We start from the raw sequence: 27050 nt of genomic DNA on the forward strand, positions 1-27050 counted from the left end.
AACTTCCTCGAGTCCGTGCGGAGACAAAACATGACTTTACCTTCTCTAAAAATGGTTGCTGCGGGAGGGCACGTACAGCAGAGCCAGGGAACGCCGGGAGACGAGCACTGGGCGGAGGCGACGGGCAAAAGACACATTGGCGTTCACAAAGAACAAACAGTGATTGCACAGGAAGACATCTTTACGTTTACAGCTAATAATTAGCCCAACTAAATGTACCTGCATGTAAACATAGAAGACAGATTTCACAGAATATGAGCAATCAGCAAACATGTGGCAGGCCTACTGCCAACAATCACAACAACACAATGTAAAAAATAATGAGAGTTTAAATACATAACAGAGGCTCAAAGCTGCAGTGCAAGCATGTGCGATAACTGCTCAGTAAAGTGCACCATATTAATATGTTAAGTGCTTTTAGTGGTTAACAAAGCTAGAAAAATGCTGTGTCTGGCTTATTTTCTGTCATTAAAAAGGGTTTGAAATAATGAGGCGAGCACACGGGCAAGTAATCCCTATAAGCTTGACACAGTTTTTCTGATTGTGGCTCTTCATGATGTCAGTGAGAGCGGATACCCTTAATAAAGATTACTTTGAACTTCAAAAGGAGCTGAAACAGTTTGTTTCAGATGAAGGATGAACTGAGAGGCTGCACCAAGGGCCAGTTCTGGGACAAATGAGGATTATTAGTCCATGCTGCTCATATGGAAGTAATCCAAGAATAAAAACAGGGAGCTGGTCAGATTTAAAGAGTCATTTTTGATCCTTGTATATGTAAAAAGAAGAAATATTGCTCAAATTTAAATTTAAATTAAGTAAATCCAATAAAACTGTTAAAGAAAACTACAACTTTTATCACTTTTAGGTAGATTAAAAGGCACAGTCACCATTGTTAGTGATCTTAAACACTAAATTGTACAGCCTTTAAAAAGCCCATAAAGTCAGGTCTATTAAGCATTTGGACAATAATATGGTCTTTATATGCTGATATGCTTATTTTGGCTTCTCAGCTGAATGATGGCCTCCCACTCTTGGACCTCATACTGAATGCACTTAGAACAACACTTGGAATCAACTCCAAAGCTTTTATCTGGTTAGTTTCATGGCCAGCCTCACCTGGGCACGAAACTGCCTGTTGTCCATTACTTTTGAACTTTTGAAAACGTCAGACTGTGGACAAAAATGACTGTAATGCTTCTACGGTTCACTTTTGTTAAACCCCTTGAATTAAAGCTGAAAGTCTTGATTTCAAATCAACTGAGGTGGTGCTCAAAAGAAAAAAAAGTGCCACCACTCAAATGCTTCTGGACCTGACTGTTCATCTCCATCAAAAGTATCCAAAAGACTAATTTTTTTCTGCTGAATCTACACTTTAAAAACCTTCCTCTTAATTTCTAACCACATACAGTATAAAAGACAGACACAGCCACCATAATATAACTCACTAGCTGGTGAAGGCCTGATGAAGGACTGCTCACTTGTTAATGATCCTCCTTTCTCACTCAGTGACCAATAATTTACTAAATTAACTTCATTTTTTATTCAGTATGACCTGAAATTATTGACTGAGCCCACAGGAAAGAGTTTCAATGAGGTCACAGAACCAGAGAGCAGAGGGCCGCTTTCCCCGCTGACTCTTCCACACCCAGCAGAGTCGCCCCCTGCTGGCCATCAGTTTACCCAAAGAAGGCGTAGGTTTCCTGGCTATTATGAAAACATATAACGGGGTTGCAGTTAAGACAAATCACACTGATGATGTAGAGGTATCAAAAACTGATGCATTAAATATGATACACATATCATAACATTATCACCAGGTTCCTCCGCACTCCTCCTGTTTGTGCTGTGAGACGAAGACGATCCATAAAGAGCAGAAACAACACTCCTGAGCTTTTTATGCTGCAAAAGATTTTTATTTCAACCGCCTGCTGAGTATGTACAGGAGAACAGTTTGTACATAAATAGGCAATAGTTATAAATATCAGCAGTTTGGCTGGTACAAAATTAAAAAAGAAGATATTGTACATTATCTACAGGAGAAGTGCCACTTTGGGTTTTATGTACAGCTTTGTCTCTGGGTGGATTGTCCATGTTAGTCCATTCACATGTTACCTGAGCTGCGTTGCACATGCAGCCACAGCGGCGGGTACACAGTATGTGTTCGGGGTTGGGAAGAGAGGGGGGCGGGATTTGTGGCATTTGGGCAACAGCAGACTTGAGGTGGTGGCTGTGTTGGTACGAATGGTGGGTGCAGCTTCTATCATAAGCCTATTGAAAGAGACAGGATTATTGAGCTGGGTGTCTTCCTGCAGCGTGATGGCGTTACTTTTTTAAAAGTCTAGAGGGGATTATTAGTTGCTGGGTGTCTCCTTTAGATATTACAACGCACACTCACGGTCACACGGCTCAATCACAGAACCTGGAGCGGAAAAACACACACATATATCCGTCATGACCAGTAATGGCACCGGGTGCGAATGCTATTCAGCGGTTAGTTTGTTTATGAAGCACACTGCGGCTATGTACAGCTCTGGATGTGCAGATCTGACAGCATCGAGTCCATTCTTGCAGTTTTAATCGCCACATAAAAAAAAACCACTTTATGTAAAGACAGTAAAACTGCTGTCACTTGTAGTAGGTCCTCACACCCCTTCTCCGACCACCAGCGCAATGAAAGAAAACACATGGAAATCCTTTTATTCTAGTCACAAGCACGACTGCTCAGACCGACACCGAACACGGCGACAACGATGCTCATCAGTCTCCTGTGAGCCGCATACGAACATGCACAAAGTGCCCGCAGAAACAGATTTCACCGACAGCAGGTGAGTCACGATTGGTCCCTGAAGGCTGAGCTTACACATTCAAACGGGCGGTGCAGACCACGTGCAGAGCAACCCAGTGGTACAGGGGGAAAATAAACAGGGGGAGGGGCTTCAGGTCATTTACCTTTTTTTTTTGTTCAATATTTCCAAACCCCACAATCATCTCACAGGCATTCAGGCTCCTGCTGCTACTTCATTCCAGTGCAATATCGCCCTCTTGTGTGCTGAGCTGGTAGTGAAAGTAAACTGTTACATCATTACATAATTTACCTTCAGAGCCACAAAACCGCAAAAAAATAAAAGAAATAAAAATCAGCACGAGCATATTTTTGAATGTGCAAATGTCCCTAAAAAGTACATAAAACCACTAACTCTTTATGTTGACGTCAGTAAGATGAGAAAACGGGATGAGTAAAGCTAGACTGTGAGCGATACTTTGGTATTTCGACCTCCTGGGTGAAGGTTTGGGCAAAGTTGAACTTTCTTCGGCACCGCCTGTGTCTGGCATCTACATACAGTAACTTCGAGCACAGTCTTCACATTATTTTGTTTTTTCCAAAGCATCATCTTCATCATCATAATCTGTGTCTGCGTGTGTATAGCATCGGGTCAATGCACACTGATCTAAAACAAGGCAGATTAAAGTCAGTGCAACGTGCAAAGTTAAACTTAAGGAGCATGGGTTCATAAACAAAACAATAAAGAAAAAAGTAGGCATAGAATAAAAGAAGAAGAAGAAGAAGAAGAAGAAGAAGAAGAAGAAGAAGAAGAAAATAAATCAGAGCAGCACAATCTGTGACCTTCTCCGGGGAGGGAAGGATGGCTTTCCACGGGGAGTTTATACTGAAACAGTGCAGACATAAGCAGCACTACGGTGAGCCGAGGAGGACCGGGGCTCCAGAAAATCTGCACCTGCAGGACTCACAGACTCACTCGGAGCGATTTCTCTGGGAATATGCTGATTCTCAAGCAGCAAAGTGACCCTTTTCAATGCTGACGCACCTTTACTCCTCTTACCCTGAATAAGGAAGAATTAATCTATAAAGAGCCAAACCAAATCACTCCCTATTACAGACGGCTCCTGTTTTGTTCAACAAACCGTTTATTAGCCTTCTTGCTAAAAGTTTTGATGATGCCCCTCTGATGTCTGTACCGTGAATATGAAGCTAAGGATGTTTTCAGTCAACAGGATGCCAATCAGGTGTATTTATTTAAACAAAGGGGATCTATCAAACACGTTAGAGCAGGGGTAGGGAACTCCAGGCCTCGAGAGCCGGTGTCCTGCAGGTTTTAGATGTGTCCTTGATCCAAAACAGCTGATTTAAGTGGCTAAATGACCTCCTCAATGTCTTGAAGTTCTCCAGAGGCCTGGTAATGAACTAATCATTTGATTCAGGTGTGTTGACCAACGGCTCTCGAGGCCTGGAGTTCCCTACCACTGCGTTAGAGGGACGTTAGAGGGTAAAATGTAAGAGGGGTGTCAAGGTTTGAGCCTGGCCCGCTGCCTCTCAGCAGGAAGGCGTGCGTGATCTGAACCTCAAAGAAGGATCAAAGAAAAATAAAGGTCATGTGTTGAAAATACAATCCCTGACCGAAGTAAGACCTGAAGCGAGGCGTTCACACGAGGAAACGCGCCGCAATCTCAGAGTCTGAACGCTCCTGTACGGAAGAATGGGCTAAAAACCCCTCCGAGTTGATGCGCAGGACTGATCGATGATTACAGGAACGCTTAGCTGCCTTTACTGCTGCTCATGGGCGTAAAACCTGCATACTGACAGCACAGGTACACCTACTTTTGCCTCACACACACTGGAAATACTGGATGGTCAAATTTCCGTTTCTTTTCTCTAATCTGGTTCTTTTCCAACTTTTCGAATGAAAATATTTTTATTATTACAGCAAATTCCTGCAACTCGATTATCATTATGTCCTGTTATATTATGTTATGTTATATTGTTTAATAGAGATAAATCAGATGCAGGTAGATAACTTTACTGTCTCCCGGCTCCACCTTTGTTTACAGTAAAGACATCAGAGTGACATTGATCTCATCCTCTCTCTCTGTCTGTGGAAGAAAGCCAATAAACACACTCCCCAAACTACTCCTCTGACTCCGCTCAGAGTTGTTGTTGGCACGCTTTAAAATCGATCATCACATGCTGGTTTTCCTCTGCCACTTCGCCAACATTTACAAAGTGCAAAAATTCAAAGCTTCTTCCTGCTCGTGAGTCGGATGCTGCGGCTTTCGAGCCATCTCAGGAGAAGGAGCGAGAAGCTGTATGCAGGCCTAGAGGCGCGGCGGCGGTTCAATACTGATGAAGGTGTTTTACTGCTGATGGACACTGCTGTTCTTTTGTTTGTTTGCCGAACTTTTGTTCCGATCGCCAAAGATCATCAGCTCACGATTACAGGTCGCTGTTTAAAAAATAGATTTTTTTTCCTCCTCCCTCAAAAGTTCAACAGAAAGCCTTTGAGAGTCAGTCGGCCACCGAGGCTTGCTGTTTTCACAGAGAAGGCTTTTGGCACGAAGAAGTGGCATAACTCTGGAAACTCAGAAACATGGCTTTCAGGTCCAGAAGCTGAGGCCGAGCCTCTGCCCGGCGCTGCTCTCTGACACGATGACGACCTTCCTGCACAGTGCAGAGACGCTGGGGGGGGCGCTCTACCCTGGATCCGGCCCTCAAAAGGTCCAGAGGACTTGTGCCTCATGTCCTTCCATAAAAGCAGGCCTAAAGTCTCTGCCCGGCTCGGTTTGCCCGCTTTCACCCCGTCATGGGTTTTCTTCACAGCGTGGCCAGGATCCGCGAGAAGGATATGACGACGGAGAGGGTGGTCTGGCCCACGCCAAGCACCAGCGCCTCCAGCGGTGCCATGCCTTTCCCCGCCACGCGGTAAACGCCCGCTACGGCCGCGCCTGAGGGAGATAAAAAAATTTAAAAGTCAATGCTAATACAAGATCTGGCAAAGAGAAAGACACACACACAGCTGCCTGTCACCATTAAACCCAACTGAACATCCACAGTCAGGGGATCAGCGGACAAACATGTCCCTCCTGGTCTCGCCCTTCTGTCAGTGATGGAGGAGCGTTCGTGCATGCCTCCTCGCAGCCACACTCTGAGCGGACTCGCTGCTCTTCCTGCAGCAGTTCTTACTGCACGCTGTCCGTCTAGTCGTGATTGAGACAAACAGCAGGAGAGGACGTTTCTCTAATCCAGGCACCAAAGCCGAGTGAGCTATTTTTAAACTGCTGGACTCGAAGGCCGAGAAAATCTAAACAAAGTTTACCAGTTAAAGCTACCAGCAGCGCTCCAGCGAATCCTCCCTTCATCAAGGTTATCATATTTACGGTGTGGAGGATGCAATCGCTGCTGCTTTTACAGAAAACAAAGTGATCACGTTACATTTTTCAGTAACAGTAATGTAACAGGTTACTGTGCTATACTCAGCAATTAGATTAGAGTTATATCATGTTGTTACATGCGTTACAAAAGGCTCTTCAGTAACCTGCACGTCAGGCGGATAGAAAGAAAAAATAATGTGTGGAGAAGGAAAACCAGTATTTCTAAAGTAGCATCACACTGGCTTTAAAGTCGGAGTGTTTCTCATCTTTGCTTTGTGTTTGTATTAAAAACTAAAAGAAAAATTGCACGTGTGTCCTGATTAAAAAGAGAAAGAGGTTGGTTTCTGTGTCTAAATCTTCAGCTTTTAGTATCAACAGGGGTTTAGTGTTCAGGTCTTAAACATCAGTCTGGCACTGGAAGGTGCCCGGACCCATTGGCTGCAAACCAAGCCCAAAGGATCACGCCTCCTCCATTGTGCATGACAATAACATTTATTTGTGCTGCTGATATTATGCACTTTGCATTATTACCAAACATCTCCGATTTGGACTCATTTGTCTAAAGGACAATGTGCTTGTGGTTTGCTTAGTTGAAACACATGAAGCTGTGCCATCATGCAAACCTTCCAAACACAACATAAACTTAAACATGTAACATGTCAACTGAGGCCTGTAGACTCTAAACTGTAGCTCAAATCAGAGTCCTGGACATTTAATGTTATAGAAAAGGACTTTAAACAACTATTAAAGGCTGACATTTCCTCTGTGCTGCATGACCTTTCTTTTACTTCTACTCAGCTGCGACTGCTGCCTTTGCAGTCTCCACACACACACACACACACAAACACACACTCTGATTTTGTGCCGGGCTCGCGTACACATGGCTGGTGACGCTGTCAATAGTCTAGCTCACTCTGATTGCTACACATTAATAATAAAGCGGCTTTTCTATTTTTGGGGCACCAGCTCACATCTGTGACGGTGAGTGAGTCATCCACAGAGCCCTACGCTACGATAGACGCAGGTCTATTTACACACCCTGTGCTCTCACACTGATACAGTAAGGGGAAGGTAAAGGCAAATAAACAAAGCCTGGATATCAGCTTCACCTGCAGTGTTTAAAGTGAATATTTTTGTGTTTCAAAAATATGATTTACGAATAAATTCTTTACAAATCCTACCATGTGGATTCATGGATTTTTTTTTCACATTCTGTCTCTCACAGTTGAAGTGTACCTCTGGTGCAAATTACTGACCTCTGTCATCATTTTAGGTCGGGGAACTTGCACAATCGGTGGCTGACTAAATACTTTTTTGCCCCACTGTATTGGATACAAAATACTGATATTTGTCCTAGCTCAAGATAACATATCACACCTGGTATAACAATGAAAACAAGTGCCAGTTATTAAAACGTGCAGACAGCGAACAGATTTCCTCACCGTTTTGATTCACAGTAGAAAATAAATGATTAACAATTCCTGATTTCTGCCTTTTTAGAGTATTTTAAGGTATTTTTACTTCACAGTCACCACAGATGTCATCATGTATTATAGATAACTATCTGCACCACTCTACTGTGTTATATTAAGTGTTAACAAAGAGAGATGAATTAGATGGCCTCAGACTAATTACCCCTGGTCTTCAAGGATCCGCTGCCCCTCATTTCTAATGCAGACTTGCAGGTATCATCATTAGTGCTGAAATGTGATACCCATGGACTCTGCAGGGAACGTGACCTGAGGTGCACTGGGACTTCTTACCTTCTTACCCTAATGGATCAGTCACACTAGAGTAAAAATAGGACAGCACCTTTTTTGCGACTAGAAAAAGGAAAAGAAAAATGTTTTGCTCTGAGTGAGTAGTTGCAGCGACCAACAGCTCCTGGCCTGAGGATGCATGCTTACTTTCCACCACTTTCAATCGACTGACTGCACCCCATCTAATCACAGACAGACTTCATCTTATTGCTGTTTTATTGCCGTCTTGACACATCAAATTGTCAGCTGCGTTCATTTTGGTTGTGTTCCATTCTCCAACCACTGTTTTTCCCTACTGTGACTGTAACAGCCTGTCGCTACTTGAGAATTTGTCTCAAAGCCGCCCAAACCTTAACACATTCACTTGGATGTAATGATGTAGCTCTTAGAATTGACTAAAGGAACTGACTGTTAACTTAAAGTGGGGTGGTGTCAAGAAATAAGACTGTATTTTGTTTTTTGTTTTTCCCCATTTGTTCTGAGGTTACTGCAGACATCTGATGAACAGCAACATGTAGAAAATCTGTAGATGCAGCTAAAAGTCTGCTTCAAGCAAAAGACTAAACACCCACATTTAAATCGTTTGAGCATTTGGAACAAAAAAAGGAAACACGCCAGACTTCTCCAAGCAGCTCAAAGACCAGGTAGGAGTGTAATTTGTTAACTTTATACTAGCATGTCACTGCTCATCCCCATACCACCCTAAACACGCCCAATCTCTGCTGATCTTGGCCAGGGTGGGCCTGGTTAGTACTTGGATGGGAGGCTGCCTAGCTGGGGGGGCAGTAACTGTAGCCCAGGAGGAAGCAAAGATGGGAAAGATACTGAACTTGTGCCCGTACAGAACATTACATCACTGGGATGGTTGGTTAAACTACTGACTGCTTAAGAGACAGAGTGAAAGTGGACAGTATATCCTTGATTTCTTAACATAAAACATTGTAATAGTCAGGTGAGGATTAGTTAGAGGTCTTTGTTACAGTGCATAGACGAATCTAACACTCAGTGGCGTGAATTTAAAAAAAAAATCTGAATAGGGATTTTACAAAATGTACCTTTAAATGTTCTTGTTGTTGTTGTTTGGAATATCTTCAAAGTTAGTGTTTAGGTCATTTGTGTGTGTGTGTGTGTGTGTGGTTGGTATTTTTTGGGTGCAAACTCTTCCTACCAGCGACAACAGTCCAGCCAATCACAAAAATGTTGTTAAATTAAATGAACCCTTATCGTGCCGACACGTTGAAGTTTCCTGGGCCACATAAACAAACAGGCAGGTAAACACAGAAGCAGATTAGTCTAAAAATCTTTCTCCTCCCTGTCTCTCTGTCAGCTTCTGTTTTCTTCTAGTTGACACGAGTTAACACACGGTCACCTCACCCAGCGCTCGCTCTGCCTTCCTGTCACCTCTCGTCTTCTCCTGGGTGCTGAACGCCGCACTCTGAGGTCGCTCTAAAAATAACCCGTCAGCAAGAAAACAAAAGGGGAAGTAAATGGGCTTACTAGTGATGACGCCTCCGGAGAGCGAGGCCAGGAAACCCACGCTGACCAGCACCAGGGTGATGAGGCGTCCCCGCTTGTGGCGCTGCAGCATGACTAACATGAGCAGCCCCACTGCCCCGTGGACGAAGAGCGAGGAGAAGAGACACCACAGGAAGACCCAGTACCACATCTCTGCAGGGAGAGAGAGCCAACAACACAGATCAGATACAGCCTGAAAGCACAGGATTTACCGCTTACATTAAAGGTGCTCTACGTACAATTTAACTAAAGCTTTCACCAGCAGGGGGCAGTGTGCTGAAATGTTTTCTCATCTAAATGCTTTTTTCTTTTACTTGCTGAATTAAGGTTAAACTGACCACCTGCACCATCTATTATATTATAGTATTATATAAAAGTACAGCCCAGCCTCAGAAGTTAAATATCAGGTAATATCTCTCGAACACAATGCGTAGTTGCTCCAGATATAGTATAAGTATAGCACATAGTAGTATAAGTATATACTACAGTACAGTATGATATAATGTCTTAGGGGTTCTTAATGTAACAACTGCAGCAAATAAATTATCGATTAGTTTCATAAATATTAATCAGACAATTACATTTTTTTTTAGCCTGAACATCAAACATGGCAACAAATTAGAGAAATCACCGCTTGCACTGAAATAAATATTTTTACATTTTCACATTTTTTTATATTTACTGGATAATAACAATGATGATGTATAATGATAGTTACTGCAAACATAAAGACTACATTTTTTCCTATTTGTTGGTTTACATCACCATTTTAAAATCAGTCAGCTGGCACATTAAAGTAACAACAATCCCCTATTCTAATATATATGACTTTAACAGAGTACTTTCATTTCTGGTGAAGCATGAAATTAAATATCGATCTGAGGAACAGAAGCAGCTTTCACTTACAAAATGAATTATGAATTGTTTACCAAAGAAACCATCCTGAAGCAGACTGGTCCCAGCTTTTAATGTTTTTATGTGTTTCTGACCGTTTCACAGAGTACATATAAAAGTCGCCTCCTGCTGGTCTGTAAACAGAAAGCACGTTTAAGGCTTCGCTTTTCTTTTTCTATACTTTTACAATGCTTTTCCTTGTGTTGGAACACAACACAAGGAAAAGTTAACACAGTTGTATTGGGACTTCTGAATATTCCTTCCACCATCATGGAGCACAAACACAGATGGATGACCTCAACACCCACCGAGGACCAAATGTCAGTGAAATCTGCCTTCAGTGGATAAATCTGTAATGGTCTCTGTAAAACTCTGGCCAAAATAACATTTGAATTCTTAGTCAGAGTCTGTCTGTTGCACTTATTGATAAATTACAAGCTTGATTTAATCTAATTACGTTTTAAAGCAGTGATCATGTCCATCCTTGATGTACAGTGATTTGATTTGACATCACAATGATCAAAACAACGATACTGGGAAACGGTGATTTAAGCCCTTGTGATTTATTTTGCTTCCTTTATTTTAGTGAAATAGCTGCATTTACATATAAAGGTCAGCTTTGGTTTGCATAACGTCGATTACACATGAAACTTGAAACAGGACTTAAAGACAACAGGTTTGTAACAGAAAACCTGCTTTATAGATAAAAGCTGCTTATTTACTACTGCAACCTGAACACAGACAGAAGCAGGGGCTTAGTGGGATATCTGTACATCAGCTGCTTTAATTTTTTTTTAACCATCTCAATAAACTTTATCCTAGCTTTCAGCAACAACCTCAGGTTGTAAAAAAATATACAGTCAATAAATAAACAGCAAATACACAATAAAAATCAACAAATAAAACTAATTAAATAAGGCCGTATTTGCATCAGGCTATCCTGCTCATCTAGACCTGAAAGAAAACAAGAATAAGCAGTTGTTTTAAAATGACTGAGCTGTACGTGGGAAGTTTGGTTGTTCCAAAAGTTAGGAGCTGCCACTACAAAGACTTTGTAGACTTTGCTTTTAAGCCTGGATTGGACTATCTGGTCAGAGGCTCCGAAAGTTCTGTTAAGTAAGGTGGCACCAAACCAATAAGGCTTTTAAAAACAAGTAAATTTTAAACTGGATCCTGATGGACAGGAAGACAGTGTAAGGAGGCCAGAAAAGGTGTAATCACCATGTTTCTTTCCTGTCTAAAGGCGAGCTGCTGCATTTCCTACAGCCTGCTGACAACGAAGTAACGACTGATCAGAGCCGACAAATAAAGAGCTACGAAAGTCTAAGAGAGGTAATAAAAGCGTGAGACTCTGTCTCAGAGTCATGCAGTGGTGGGAGGCAGGCCTTCACCTTACTGAGCCGCATTAGTGATAAGAAGCTCTTCTGAACAAAAGAGCTTCATGCAAACAAACGCCGATAATAAGTAATCCCGAGGGGGAAGACACAACTTATAATATTCCGTTCTAGTCTTGAAAAATTCACATTTACTGCTTATAAAGAGTGCTTCCAAGATGAAACACTGCAGCTCAGCCAAGATGCAGAGCTACAGCCGCTGCTGCACGTCTGTGAGGCGAGGGGAGGATTTCAATCTACAGCAGCCACCGTCTAAGTCAAGCCTCATCAAAGAGGCAGCCGACCGTGGCGATGGACCCGTGGCGGAGATGTATAAAACCGCTCAGAGCGACATTTCAGACAGCGAGCCCGACATGAAGCGGTAAATGGAAAATCTCGTCTGAAACAATAGCATACGGCCGCCTTTTGTGACCATCCTGACTGGAGATAAGCTTTCTGAAAAAAAAAATGTAATTGTAGAAACAAACGTCTGCAAACTAAAAATGCTGATAATCCCTAAAATGCCAGCAAAATCATCTAATTAGCTTCCACCAAACACGACTGTTCTCCTAGAATACACATAATGCACCCTGCAGGGTCCAGACTGTGCTGCCGTTATAACGGACTCCACTGAAAATGAGAACAGTAAACAGCATTTAAAAATCACACTCTTCCTCCTCCTCCTCCTCCTCGTTCTCCCTGTCTTTCTGTGGCACAGGCCAGCTTTGTCTAAAAAGGCTCCGGCTTCATTGCACTTTGCCAGCGAGGGGCCTTTGGTTGAACCCCTGGCACCGTGGGAGCCAGAAGGAGCCAGCTGGCCGTGAGATAACTGAAGAAGAAAAGACACCAAGTGAGAAAGGATGACCCAGCCGAAGCATGGCAATGCTGTCTGTGTGTGGGCGCGATGCAAACAGGAAACGTGACATTATTTTGCAGTGTAAACATCACAACGCCCAATTCTATTACCAAGTATTTCTCAGAGCTCTGGGACACGAGGACCTCTTTAGCATATCCATTTAACCGAGCTCCTCCACAGTCCACTGAGTGCCTACATCTACTTATTGATCCGGCAGGCGAGCGCCGGGCCAGGCGGAGAGAGACGTGACAGCGGAGTAACACAATGGCTTTTTGTCTTAAATGACTGAGCACGCAGATCACGCTGCAGTGTATCCACTGCTGTCTTTCTGCAAGCATCCAGCAGCAGAGGAGAGAGTGATATCTGTGATGGGACCCAAGAGTTAAGAGAGACACACATACAGGAAGTACAGGGAGAGAGAGCGCCGCTTAACTGTAGCCCCCGACGACACGAAAGCTGATCAGGATTCAGCATCGTGTAGAGAGAGCCGGCCTTTAATGCAGGCTGGAAAAGATGAAACTCAAAGATCCTGGAGGAGGTTATGCAATGCTAACATCATCGCACACAGACTGTGATATCACCCACTCGGTCTAAAGAACTACAGACATCCACAGGTTAAACAGACAATCACAAACACCATTAGTTTATGTGTAGTTAAGGGAATGAGTTGGTTAGCAGAAGTCTGAGAAAAAGAAAAGAAAAATGCGGAGTTCAACGTAACTAACGGTGAATGGCAGGTAAGCTGATTGGCCGCAAATGCTAGAAGTTTCTCCTCTAAACCTCACGGTTAGATTCAATATGTAAGGGTTCAGTGAGATCAACTTTGCCAAAAATTTCACAAATGGAGAGGACAGCTGGGATACTCTGTGTTTCTACTTACTGATAAAATAATCCGTATAGTCTTCCACCATCACTGATGGATGGAGCCTGACCCGGACACCTACTGAGGACCAAATGTCAGCGTGATCGCTCTTCTGTAACAGTAACCTGTCATGCTGGTCAGAATAATATTTAATAGCATAGCTGGAGGAAATCTGTTGCATTTCTTGATAAGTTACAAGCTCGATTTAGAGAGAAAATGGGTCGGGTGAAATGTTCAGTGGAGACACGAGGCTCGTTATTTATCTCAGCCGACTAAAATTATCCATGGCAGCTAATTTTTTTTGCATTGCAGCAGATGCTGGAAGGTGAGGTGCACATTTAGTTTCAGGGGACAGCAGGCAGCGCAGGTGGTCACGGCTATGAAGAAGCACCTATAGGGTGAGAAATGAGTGCAGTAAAGTGCTGTGTCATGTTCAGAGATAGGAGCGAACACAGGCTAAAACACAGTGAGAGCACAGTATTAACTTCTGCTAATCCGCAACTACAGGCCGAGGTCTTTGTCAGCACGGCGGCTTTAGAGCTCGCCTGTCAACAGGACAGAATTTTAAAAAAGCAGGGGCTCGTGTATTTGGTGCCTCGTCAGAGGTTGGAGTACACAGGCGGCTGCAGAACATGAACCATTCCCGTGTTGAAGCCGCAGCTTCTCGAAGCAGAAGGCTGCCAAGTTCACCTCTCAAGACGACGAAGGATGGGTTTGTCCAAACGTGGAGAGAGGGAGAGCCAGCCTGACACATCTGGCAGTGACTCTGTCCCGTGATGCAGAACAAGAAGAGGACTATGCTAATGTTGATTCCATTTCGGATGATGCTTCTTCTTTTTCGGAGAACCGAGCTACTATGACGTGATGTATCGTTAAACTGTACACATGCACCACACAGAAAAGCATACCTGCTAATTAGTGCAAAGTAAAAGACCAATAAGATAATGCCACTGCAAATGCTCCAAAAGGCACCAACAGCACAAACATGGCAGTGGAGGTGAGGCCCAGCAGACTGTGATCAAATCCAGGTGCCTTGGGAACGCCTGTCACTCAAAGCGACCACGATCTTCACTTTAGCATCCAGATGCATAAATTTATTTACAAAAAGAAAGAAAGAAAAGAAAATTTAAGCCTGTGTTGATAGTTATGATGTGGGAAAACATCCACTGAGGCTGTAAAGATGCTTTTAATGCTTTAAAGTTTATTTTAACACAGGAGTCTATGGGGATTGACTTGTTTTAGGAGAAAGCCTCAAGTGGCCACTGGAGGAACTGCAGCTTTTGCCACTTCAGCATTGGTGCAATGTTTTTAAATCCTGAAGGTTGCTGCTTGGCATTCACACAAAGCTTTAACTCCTAATATAGCTGCATGTGCCCATACATAGACTCGATGCTTTTATCTGAACCTGCTAAACTCCACTATACCTTCTGTTTAGTTGTCTGCCAACTCCTGACAGAAATATCTGGACCTTTAACTGAGCAGCCAAGTTGCGCTTTCTGTTTTTGTGTGTATGTTTTACAGCTTCACCTGAGCTCTTTTTGCTTTTGTGTGCTTGTTTGCAAAGAGATAAAGGCTAAAGCAAACAGCTAAACACCAGACATGCTGAGCTAAAAAGCTGCAGATCAGGGAACGTGCAGAGTGAACACAACTGATTAGCTTTACACGAAGAACAGCTACACAACATGTTACTGTGTGAGATAATAAAATGACTTTTTAGCAATCTGATCATCGCGTAATCACAGCAGGCAAACAATTAAAACTAAGAAAGCCTTTTGACATTATTATTGTGAACTGATAATACAGGATTTCTGCAAGTCTATTACAAGTTCATTAACCCGCTGGGTGTCAATTAACCACCCCCCAAGTAGGCTAATGCATTGAATATTTTTCATTTTCTAAGACCAAAGCAGGTAAAAAAAAACAAAAAAAGGGATAAAAGCGCAAAATAAACATGATGTTGTATGAGTTTCCCTGTTTAACCGATATTCATACACTTATTTATTCTAATCAAGACAGGCTAAAGCACTCATTGCTGTAATAAATGAGGTTAAATACATTTCAGTGCCCTCCAGCTGGTAAATATCTATGCATATGCAATGCATTACGCTGGCGTCTCTCTGCTCTTCCTCCTTTCTCCTCATGAGCTGCACATGAGCAGCTCTGCTGTTCTGCCTGTGTCGCCACACAATTAGCAATCGGCAGATTAACAGCACCTGGTGCATGCTGGATTAAGAATTGGATATTTATCTGATCATCAGATTTCTAAAGTTACACACTCTGACATCGGAAAGGTCTGTGTGTAAATGGCACTTCCTTAAATGCATCTCAATCGTACCACAAATCCCACAGATAGGTAATAAATGAGTGACAAGAACAGCATGTTTTTATTGACTGTGATTCATCAAAGTGAGACAATTTCAAAGTAGCTGTTCACATTTAAATATGTTCTTTTCACTGGTTTTCTGAAGTGAAACCGCCTGCTGTGCACGCCTCATAAACAGGAAGCACTCCCCAGGGGCACAGATAAAAGTTTATCTATCCATTCAGGGCTCCCCAACTGTCCCCCCTGACCTTCTTTAATGTCTCAGGAGGTCGTTTTTCACCTGTCTGGGGGGTCAGGTGTGAGATTTGTGAACAGTATTCTGTAAAGCCCCGGGGCGTTAGCTCCTCACAGCTCTCTTCTCGCCGCTGCAGCTCAGATACCACAAACTTCTACATTGCACTGCAACTTCCTGCTGAGTCAGCGTGATCAACTGTGCCTTTTTTTCCCTTCCATCCCTGCATGATGTGTTTCTCAACACAGGATGTCAGCTGCATATTAGACAACCGGTCTGTGCCAAGCCAGCCATGACTACACGTCCGGCTCCTCACTTTGCAGAGTGAAATGCAAGAATTTCTATAATGTGCAACACACACGGTCCCCCGTCCACTTCCTCAAAAAAAGAAAAAAGAAAAGTGATGACAATGCTTTGAACAGCTGGCAAGTAATAATATTTCTTGCTGAGGAAGTTCATTCTGCTTGGAAAGAAGAGATAAAATGCCCACACATTGCTTTTTTGGTGCCCCGTGATCTGTTTTTGTGTCATAGGAACTTTCATGCATTTCTTCCACTTTTCTTAAACCTCCTTACAAATAAAAAAGGAGGAAGAAAGTCATCTTGTAAGCATTTTGTTTTGGTACAAAGCACATAATTGATGGCAGCAGCTCAATCATCTGTATCAACAAGTGACAGTTCAGCCATCAGCCCGCAGAGATGCCCTCATCTCGTATTTACAGCTGCATATTACCTTCAATATCAAAGCAGACATGCTCTGGCTCAACTGCATTCAAATAAAACAGGGAATTGAACTCAGCCTCACTACTTCTAGAGTCAGGACCATCCCAGACAGCATCCCTGCCCGCTAAGAGGACCCTCCCTCTAATTGCCCCTTTACTGAAAGACAAAGGAGGGGGAGGAGGCCACATTTACTACGCATTCACGAAGCAGAAAGATTAATTAGCCGAATGTTGTCATTATTTTTCCTGACGGACTCCTGAATAAAAGAGTGAGATTTTGTTTTGTTTTGTTGATGTTGTGGTTCAGGCCCAGCATCACCAATAAAACACACCAGCTTGCAGAGACAGAGATGGGGAGGTGGGATGGAAAGGTGGCACACAGATGCCCCCTATGCATAACAGCAGCCATGCCCTTCCTGCTGGCTACAAGAAAAATGACCACATATATTTGAATGATATTTATATATATTCTTCTTTAAAAAGGAAGCTGCACATGCTGCTGGTGGTGATGACTTTTTCACTGAACACATTTAAAAAAAAATAAAAATGAAGCAGCAGAATAGCGGCACCTTTCATTCCGCATACCTGTGAAGTGGTGCAGCGCCGAGCCTTGCACCCAAAGGCTCAGCACTTGCTGCACCGACAGATTAAGAGAATAATCCTTGTCCGTTGTCATGTTTCCGCCGCCGCCGCCCGGGTTCGCACCCCTCTTTATCGTATAGCTGTACTTGGCTTTAAACGAAGGCATGGATGAGGAAACCGGGGTGGCATTTGGATGTGAGGCGGCTCTCCCCGGCGCGGCTCGCCTCTACCGGTGCCTCTGCTTCGGCTTGACGTCCGTCTCCGCTCCGGGAAGGGAAGGGTCGATGGCTGGTCGGTTCATCCTCGGTGGTGGTGTCGGTGGCGGGTGTACGGAGGCCATGACGAGGATGGCAGCGGGAGCTCGAGCAGAGAAACGCACGGTCGGCTCGTCCTACATCAGCTAGCCCTGCTACATAACCCTTAAAGGGCCAGCGGTCCTTTCCGTGCGAGGGGTTCACGGTGACACATCCCCGTGCTCGTGAAGCCGCTTTATGAATGAGGAACAAAGGACAGCACGGTGGCGTGTGCGCAGAAAGCGTGCGTAGTGGCCATGGCGGCTCGGGACGGCTACGAGGGGGACGGGGACGCTGTAACGTAATTACGACGCACTGTGACTAATATTAGGATATTAATAAAATACTAATAATAACAACAGCAATATTTTGACAAAAGCTAAATAAAAACTATCATTTTAGACGCTGTGGAAAGATTTAATGTTTTTATTTTAATTTTAATTTTACGTTATACAGTATTTGCCAGCAGAAAGCGAAAGAGTGGTTGCTAGGCAACGTAATAACGTTAGCTCTTGAACGAATAACCAAATCAATGCTAATGCTAAAGACTACTTTAACAGAGAATATATAAATAAATACCATATACACTAAAAGTATTATTTGTTGATTTCTTAATGTTTATTTTATTTCAACTGTTGTGATATTAAAATTAAGTCTACATTAAAATTAAATGACCTTAGAAGCAGCGTTGGTCATGACGTCAGTGGAAGGTGGCGCTTATTGGTCACCCCGAAACACCTGATATAAAAAAGTAATATGACAGGATGAAAGTAAGCAGAGGAATAGAGGGTATTAGTGGCAGGGTTATCTGGTAATATGAAGAAAGAACCCCTAAATGCTTAAATCTGATTTAGAGCTTTAACTTAGATGGAATAAAATATTCAGAAAACTCTGTGGCGAGCCAGTCTGACAAACCCAGTAAGACAGAAATCAGAGCAGGTGAAAGCTATTTTAAAAAGTGTGAACCTTTACATAATTTTTTTTATCCTCATCATCATCTCATATCAGATGTTTAAAAAAAGAAGAAGAAGATAACAGTGTGATATGGGGAGGCAGGGAGGGAACAAGGTGTTACGTAGACGCTGAATGTTCTGGCACATTTCTCTGAGGAGCGCAGTATTTTAAGACGAACTGGCCCAGTTCAGAGGTACGAGGGCGAGGAAGCGTCTGACATCTGACATCTTTTAAATCTGTAGATCTTTCTCTAAACGCAAACAGAGGGGGGAATAAACAGACAGCTGGATCACGAGGAGATTCGTGCAACAAAAGAAAATACAATTACGGGTACTGTTAAAGAACGTTCACTGTAGAGGAGACAGGAGGCAAGTTTAACACTTTATTTACACTTTCTTCCAAAACAGCAATCTTTTTGATACACATAAGTGTACTAGCTTAAATCAGTCTATATGTTTATTATGCATCCACAAATAAGGACAAGACTAAAACTCAAAATTAACAAGTCATAGCAGGCAATTTCAGCTGTGATTAGGTATGACGAAAGCACAGTAAGTCGTTTCATTTCAAATGAAGCCAAAATAAGTAGTCACATTACTTCTTTAAATCTAATCATGTCACATTTTTGGATATATTTGTTTTAAATGATGGTTTTTGAAAGGTAACAAGTTATCCTTTTGGTTCGCCAAGTCTGTACTATAGTGCACAGTGTACTATAAATTCACTTCTATGACCAGTGACAATAAAAGAACGCTTGCTTTTGCTGACTTTTGTATTGCCTGGGAGCTTTGGAGATGTCACCATAGTAAAGTGAAATTCACATTACATTCAGAGTCCAGCCAGAACTTCATACATCTGATACAGAAATTCCTCTACAACATGGCGATTTAACTGTAAAATTAATATGAATGATTCATATGAATTAATAGGAATGATCAGCAAACAGTTGGCAACGAGTTAATGCTGAGTCCCTACTGCAAAGAGATGTGCAACAATACAGACTGATGCAACAAGGCGGAGCTTGTCAGCAACAAATTTTCATTATTACCACCTAGAAGTTGCGTGCTATGTATTAGCCTTTAACCATTTGCTTACTGACTCAGACTTGCTGCAATATCTTGGCAATCTGTCTGCATTTCTAAGTTAGACAGTAATTAATTTCAATAATATTTAGTTTTATTTATACAGTGCTAAATCACAACAGTAGTTGCCTCAAGGCATTTTATATTGCAAGGTAAAGATTCTACAATAGTACCAAGAAAACAGAGAGAATCCCAACAATCATATGACGCCCTATGAGCAAGCTCTTTGGCAACGGTGGGAAGGAAAAACTCACTTTTAACAGGAAGAAACCTCCAGCAGAACTAAGGTCAGGGAGGGGGCCATTGCTGCAACCGGTGGGGTAAGAGGAGGAAGACAGGTCACAGAGTGATTGATATCAGTTGAAGTTGGACCACAATTGTTTGGAGACAGGTTGTCTCACACCAGACAACCTGTGCACTCCCAGTTGCAGTTGTACATGGTTGCACAAAAATTGAGGGAGTTGCATGCTCAACCTGTAGGCAACCAACTGATTGCAGCAACTACTTGCAATTGGTCTCAGGCACCAATAAAGTCCAATGCAATATATATGTATATATATATATATATATATGTGTGTGTGTGTGTGTGGATGTTGGTTCTCAGCCTTTCAGTAATCAGATACACATTTGTTTAATTCAGTGCGATGCTAAGAAATATTTCTCTCCCTTTTAGAGACCGCCTGAGTGGATTACTACTGTTTGTGGAAATGTCAGCATTTTCCATCTGTGTAGCAGTTTTAGCCATCATACCACGAATAGTTTCACAAACAGCATCACTGTTTTAACCACGTTTGCTGGGTTGCCTCTGTGGGCACTCAGCAGATTGCTTTGTCCTGTCAGGTTTTCACAAGGTTGCATTATCTTTGCATTTCACTGCAACTATAGGCATGTTGTCTGGTAGAGAGTAAATTAAAATTTCTAAAACACAGCCAAGTGCTGTCCTGAATAGTGGATAATGGATTTCAGGGTAAATTGGTTTAAAAAAAACAGAACCAGTGATATGGTTGTGAATCATGTGTTTCTATCACAAATGTAAGAAGACGTTTCACCCGTATCCTGTATTTACACACTGAAATAAGATACATACAAAGTGTTGGTGAAATGCTTCTAGCACTTTTCTTCTTCCTTCCTCCATGTTTCATCACAGCTCTGTTGAAACCTTTTCTTACATCTCTTCCTGCCCTCGGGGCTTAAGATAGACTAACATGCTTAGGAAAAGGTTCAGAGAAGAAGAAAGAACAAAACACCAAACATTGTGGTTTTTCTTACATGGATCTATACATGGAAAATGAGCAAATCATGGAAAATCAAGCATTATGTTGTTAAATACATGCAATATAATCTACTAAAGAAATAAAGCGCTGTTTTACTCTAGCACTGGGCTTTGGGAGAACGAGCAGACAAGACAGCAAAGACTCAGTGAGGACCTTGTGTGGTTTGCTAAGCAAATGTCAACCTCTGTTTCCACGGGATGCTTGACTTTTCAAACAACATCCACCACAAGTGCACATTTTTCCACCATGAAATTCCCCAGAAAGAATATTTTCCCCCTTGGTTACGTCATAGCAACACAGCCAGAATCCAGTCCATCTCTATAACAGGGTTCACATCAGATGAACATAAATGATCAAATAAATATTTAAATATTTAACTCTCTAAACAATCCTAAACAGGATCCCAAAAGCAGAATAAAATGAGCTATGTCAAAACTAAAATACATTTAATACCAAATGAAAACACTGATTTGCAAACACTGCAATCCTAAAATTGAACTTCTGATATAGAAAGGGTGAAGTATTAGTTCAGTTAGAAAAAGATATTTGCTGTTTTCTCCCTACTATGGGCATAGGCATTATAAAAACAGCACATAACACAGCATGGAAAAAGAAGTGGTGGAAATGGGTTGCAAAGGGGCTTGCAGTAGTCCAGCAACTGTGATGTTTGCTTTGAGAGTATTGGTGGAGGAGTGTAGCGAAGGTCACAAGGAACTGCTGTGTGGTTTTGTGGATCTGGAGAAATATGATAAGGAAGGACCTGTGGTACTGCATGAAGAAGTCAGGGTGGTCAAACAGCATGCAGGACCATCCAAGGTGCAGGGCATGGATGACAACAGTGAGACAGTGGCTAAGAATGACAGATGGGTTCAAGGTGGGGGTGGGATTACATCAGGGATCAGCTCTTAGACACTTCTTGTCTGCAGCAGTGATGGACAGACTGACAGATGAGATCAAGCAGGAGTCACTGGTATGGTGTTCACACATGGCACTGTGATGGGTTCTGAGAATATTAATCGCAGTATTGATCCAGAGGTATGTGCTGGAGAGAAGAGGCGTGGGTCACATTATAAATTTGTTGCTACTAGAAAAGTCAAATTTTAGATCAAAGTGGAGGTCAAAAGGTCAGACGGAGATAATATGATACCGTTTCAGTACAGTTGAGGAAGAACATTCGCACTCACCCTCATTTGCGTAATTTTAACCAGAATTCAAGTGTATTTTAGTCACTTCTGTTTTCGGTTAAGAGCGTTGGTCCTGGATCTGACTTAGCAGCAAACCATGAACACTAGAGTCAACTGACAATTTTAAGCATCAGCTTCAGTTTCAGTGACCCAAATATTAGCAGTTTTACTACATTTATTTCAGAAGACTTCAGAGCAGTCAGTACAAAGTTAATCAGTCTCGGGAGGTTGCCCTTGTTTATCTGTTTTTATCCTTCCTTATTATACTGTGGTGGATTTTATGGTAAATTTACTGAGGATGCTCTTTTTCTCTTTTTCTGTTGATCCTGCTGACCCATGTGAGGGTCAGCTCTATGTGGGCAGACGGGCTATGACGGTGCAGAGACATCAGTGGGTCCAGGAGTGGGATGAAAGAGTCCTTTGACTCTCCCACAGCTTTGGCCGCATCTTTGAATTGATCTGTCCTGGAGCATGAATCTAAGAACAAAAAGAGTCTCGCCTTTTAGTTTGCTGTCAGCTAATAACCACAAACACCAGCTGGGAAAAATAATTCTGCTTTACCCCCGAGACACCCCAATTTTGTTTACTGAAGGAACACATGAAAAACAAGCAAGTTATTAACATATCAAATGCAGTCTGAGTCGTGCTGATTTAATGAACTGCCGGCTGGATGCTAAAATAAAGGTCAAACCCGAATTAGGTCAGAACCACAATTAATGAGTCTCACTGAATAGGGCAGCAGACAGATTAAAATGTCATGTTAAACATCTCCTGTCTTTGAAGTACTTCCTCAATTATAAATCTGCCTGCTCTAATCAGAGTGATGATTCCTCCTGTTGGCCAGTAGGTGGATTCCTTCTCCCATTTTTCAAAGCGATCCTTACTTGTAGTTTTCCATAAGAGGGCTGCTGGGTTTTTTTTCTCCTTTTTCCAACAAAGACGTCTGGAAAACAAAATGACATAAGGTTAGTGGGTTACAAGGCCATTGAATTACTGTGTTTGGCTTTTTTCGGGGACGTGACTCATGACTGACTGCTATTGTCATATTCTCACACATGTGTTATTGCATACTGTTGAAGTGTCACTCTGTGCTTTTGAAAAGTGAGGACATGTGAGCCCCCTTTCACACAAGCGGGGGATTTTTTCCTTTGGGGTGGGGGCAACATGAGATGTTACCGTATCCTTCACAGATCCATTCAGTCAGCTTGAGGTTCTGTGAGGACCTGCAGTATTTTGGACCTGTTTCTTTTACCTAACATATATATGAAGGCTATTGTGCTCATTTCTGCCTCTGTGTAACTCGATCTGCCAGGTGAGATATCGTCCCCCGTGAACCCATTTATCCGCCGGCGCTGCGGTCTTTCTGTCATCCCTTCTCTCGGCGTGCTTGTCTTCTAGCGTTTCTGCCCTCCGCCCCCCTTCAGGCAGATGGTCGTGGCCTCAGGTGAGTCATCTGGAAAAGCCCCCTCATCTGGCTAACATCCCTGTCACAGTGAGGACATTAACTGGAAGCAACCGGCTGTGTGATGAGTCAAAATGTAGCTGACTTACTATTAGACATGCAATCGCTTTCCTGGAAGTGAAAGCACCTGAGCAAGAAATTGCCTCAACCTCATTAACCCAAGAGGATGGTGAATATTTTTACCTGTTCCTGTACAGGTTACCCTCTCCCCTCCAAGGAATTCAAGCCCTTTGACAAATTCTGATTTTAATTTCATTATGAGGTCAGCTACAGTAGTCTCTAAGTACTTTGTAGCTATATTGTGATTGTTTTTTGTTTTTTTTGTTTTTTTCATAACGACAGGTAAATTAACCTGTTGTAAAAGTAGTCTTACAGCCACCTCCAGGGCTGAAAATCAGACCCACTTGAGGGAGGCTTCAAAAGCTAATCAGTCTCCAGAGACTCTCGGGAATAAGCATGTTTGCAGCTTAGTACAAAAACTGGTTTTAGTTCACTCCTCACAACAAATGTAAGACACTGAATTTTTAAAAATAACTCCTTTTAACTGAACGGTGTTCCTCATTGTCTGCTAGGCTTCAAATTAACTACTCTAATTCAAGTTACCGAACGGGACTATCAGTGTTATTGGAGCCTTTTCAAACATTTTTATAGAAACTAAACGATAAATGAGGCTTTCTGTATGGTACGACACCAGTATTATAAATTTAACAGGTATCTGCTAATAAATAAATGCAGTTTGCTAATTAAGCTTGTTAGTATCAGCTTGTAACTCAGTCACTCAGAAAGAACCGACATTATGCCTATGGCTCTAAAATAGTCTGAAACCATCAACCACAGTCTATATTTCCTATACCTACAATCATCAGTATAAATAGGACACTACTCACATTATTTCGAAATTCAAGTTGACATCCAGAAATATAAAAGTTTTTTTTTCCTACATGACAATTATTTTTATATTGTTCCTATGATAAGTTGTTAGTTTGAACACTCTATTTAAACTATGTTCTAGATTAAACTAGTTAATAGTTTAACTCATTTCAATAAGTAGTCTAAATTAATTGAACTTTAATGGTGTTCATAGTGAATTTTGCCACCTTTAGGCAAATCCAGGCTAGCTGGTTCCCATCTGTCATGCTAAGCTAACCATTGCTGGGTGCAACGTTACCTTAATACTCGCTGCACAGATATTGATAAGGTTTCAGTCTTTCATTCTCTTAGTAAGAAAGCACAGCATACCTTATCTGTCTTTATCTCATTGAATCTATTTAGACCGGTTAGGGCCAGTCTGTGGTTTCAGTGCAGAGACCCACATGATGAAAATGTCATCATTTGTATTTCCAACTATGTATTTTTGACTGATTGAGACGTTATCTCATCCTGTTGTGATGTTTACTGCTCAGTAGGGAGTTTTTGTACTAATTCAGCGCTTATCTTAGATAAGGCTGACGCAACTCTGTGACCTTAATCTGACCTGAGGTCAGACAAGGAAGATGTCACACAGAGGCCACTGGGACCCTTTGACCTTTGCAATCACATGGCGAGACATGTGTTACACAGCAACATCTTTCACATGAACTGAACACAGACTCTTCAACCGAAGGCTGTAAATAAAAGATGGAAATAGCCACCATGATGTCACCAGTTCGATTCAATTTAGTTTTATTTATTTAGTACAGCATGACAGCAGTCCCCTAAAGGCACTTTATATTGCAATGTAAAAACCCTACAATAGCTAAAAAAGACAACAACAATCAAAAAACCCTTCAGAGCAACTACTTGGTGACAGTGGGAAGGAAAAACTCCTTTTTAACAGGAAGAAACCTCCAGCAGAACCAGACTTGGAAGCAGCAATCACCTGCTGTGACCGACGGGGGTCAGTTGGTCAGTGAAGTCCAGTTTTGAAGCCTGAAGTTTAGAAATCAGAACTGACTATATTTGGATCTAATGTTACCTGATGCTAAAATTCTTCGAGAACAGCAGCACCTAGCATTTAGTGAAAAAATGCAGGTCTCTAAAAAGCAAAACTTTCCACCCTTTCCGTGCGTGGGGCGCTAACGCGTTAACGAGCTAACTGCGCTAACGTGTTGACACCGCTCAGCCCCACACACGGGCGGTCCGCGCTAACTCGCTAATGAATATTTGCCTCGTTAATGGGGTTATGGCGTTAACGTCATTTTAACAAGATTAACACTGACAGCTCTACTATAAAGACTAAAACAATGGACGATGTGGCCCTTCTGGAAACCTTCATCTCACACTGGGCTGCCCAGTGTGAAGCCGCTGGGATGAGATTAGGCACCTCCAAGTCTGAGCCTAAAGTTCTCAGCTGGAAAAGGTTGCAGTGGAGTCTCCAGGTTGGGGATGAGTTGCTCCCCCAAGTGTAGGAGTTTGAGAGTCTTGTACATGAGTCGGATGAGAAGGGAGATAAACAAAGTGACTGGTGCAGTGTTGGCAGTGATGCAGATGCTCTACTGGTCTGTTGTGGTGAATAGAGAAGAGAATGAAGGCAAAGCTGTCTATTTATTGGTAAATCTGTGGTTCTTTATCACTTTATAAAATGTAAGTCTTTTCAAGCACCTTCTGTATATCTCAGATGGCTACTAACAACACAAAGCTGATAAGGTACTTCAACTGTAGCATTTGTATCTTTAAAAAATCCTCAAAGGCCAAAACTGGGACCACTGCGGTTGTAATACACTGACAGAAACCCCAAAGAAAACTCATTTGACCTACAAAACCAACACACTGATAAATTAACTCATCTCCAACCACAAGTATTTAAAGGTAGAATATGTGTTGGAAAGCTGTTTCTGGATCTGGCATATACACTATGTGTCTGTTTGATTGATAGCCAGCAGTACCAACACTAATCCACCCAAAAGTTCAGACACAAACACTGAAACTCTATTGTTCAGAACCGCACTGGTGCACAAACGTGAAGTCAAACAGAGTTCACCGGGGCAGGCTCTCTGACTCCCTTTGTAGTGAGAACAAGGAGCTCCCACAGGATCACAAGCAGGGTTATTGTAGCTCACCTTTGATGGCTCTCTGGAGGCAGGTGTTCACAATCGCAGTTTAAACAACCGCCCCGTTTGAAGTGGCACGAGTTGAATCAGGGAACGAACGAGGGTTTGATCTCCCCTTGGCTCTACATGAAAATAGCTGCACCTGAGAGAGCCCGCGCTTGACCACAACCAACGGCTACACCTGCATCAGAGAAAATCTTCCCCCGAGGATGCAGCTGACTTCATCCCGTCTGTGATTTTTCTCCCTATAAAAACTAAATAAAAGGTCTCATAAAATTGTGATGCCGTTTTTAGCGCTCTTATCCTTTAAATGAGCCGTTTCTGTTTGCTTATTGTTTTCAGTTTCCTTCGAGTCCTGGGAAACAACAAAAAGACATAACTGATTAACAGCTGCGTATTAGAAGAGGAAATTTATTGCAGCGAGCGGTTGACCTCATGGTTTACTGTGTGTGATTAGAGGGATCTTCTCCCTTTGAAGGTTTACATCAA

The 27050-nt window shown here is 42.4% G+C and overlaps 1 protein-coding gene and 1 long non-coding RNA gene across 2 annotated transcripts in view; both read right to left on the minus strand.

The window, feature by feature from the left end:
- Positions 1–1834: 1834 nt before the first annotated feature.
- Positions 1835–18107, minus strand: tmem170b (transmembrane protein 170B). The gene is made up of 3 exons (XM_085446424.1): positions 17287–18107; positions 9423–9593; positions 1835–5739 (listed from the first exon to the last, which is right to left on the minus strand). Exons 1-3 carry the CDS (start codon positions 17447–17449, stop codon positions 5609–5611), a joined length of 465 nt encoding a protein of 154 aa, XP_085302550.1. The 5' UTR covers positions 17450–18107; the 3' UTR covers positions 1835–5608.
- Positions 18108–20515: 2408 nt separating this feature from the next.
- The window catches only part of LOC146682721 (uncharacterized), a 97893-nt gene continuing 91358 nt past the window's right edge, over positions 20516–27050 (minus strand). Inside the window, exon 4 of the long non-coding RNA XR_014917366.1 lies at positions 20516–23013. This is a non-coding gene — a long non-coding RNA (uncharacterized LOC146682721). The remainder of the gene's footprint in view (positions 23014–27050) is intronic.

Source organism: Copadichromis virginalis, linkage group LG22, assembly GCF_057382275.1.
Source record: "Copadichromis virginalis isolate Kocher_CV1m ecotype Utaka linkage group LG22, C_Virginalis_male_GT1.1, whole genome shotgun sequence".
NCBI classification, from domain to species: Eukaryota; Metazoa; Chordata; class Actinopteri; order Cichliformes; family Cichlidae; genus Copadichromis; species Copadichromis virginalis.

What these genes read in the sequence shown, in the direction of transcription:
- tmem170b (XM_085446424.1), bottom strand. Translation starts at nt 17,449, where the DNA reads ATGCCTTCGTTTAAAGCCAAGTACAGCTATACGATAAAGAGGGGTGCG. An exon ending in GGCGCTGCACCACTTCACAG is followed by an intron (nt 9,594 to 17,286) that starts GTATGCGGAATG and finishes CTCTCCCTGCAG; the next exon opens with AGATGTGGTACTGGGTCTTC. An exon ending in CTCCGGAGGCGTCATCACTA is followed by an intron (nt 5,740 to 9,422) that starts GTAAGCCCATTT and finishes TATCTCCCTCAG; the next exon opens with GCGCGGCCGTAGCGGGCGTT.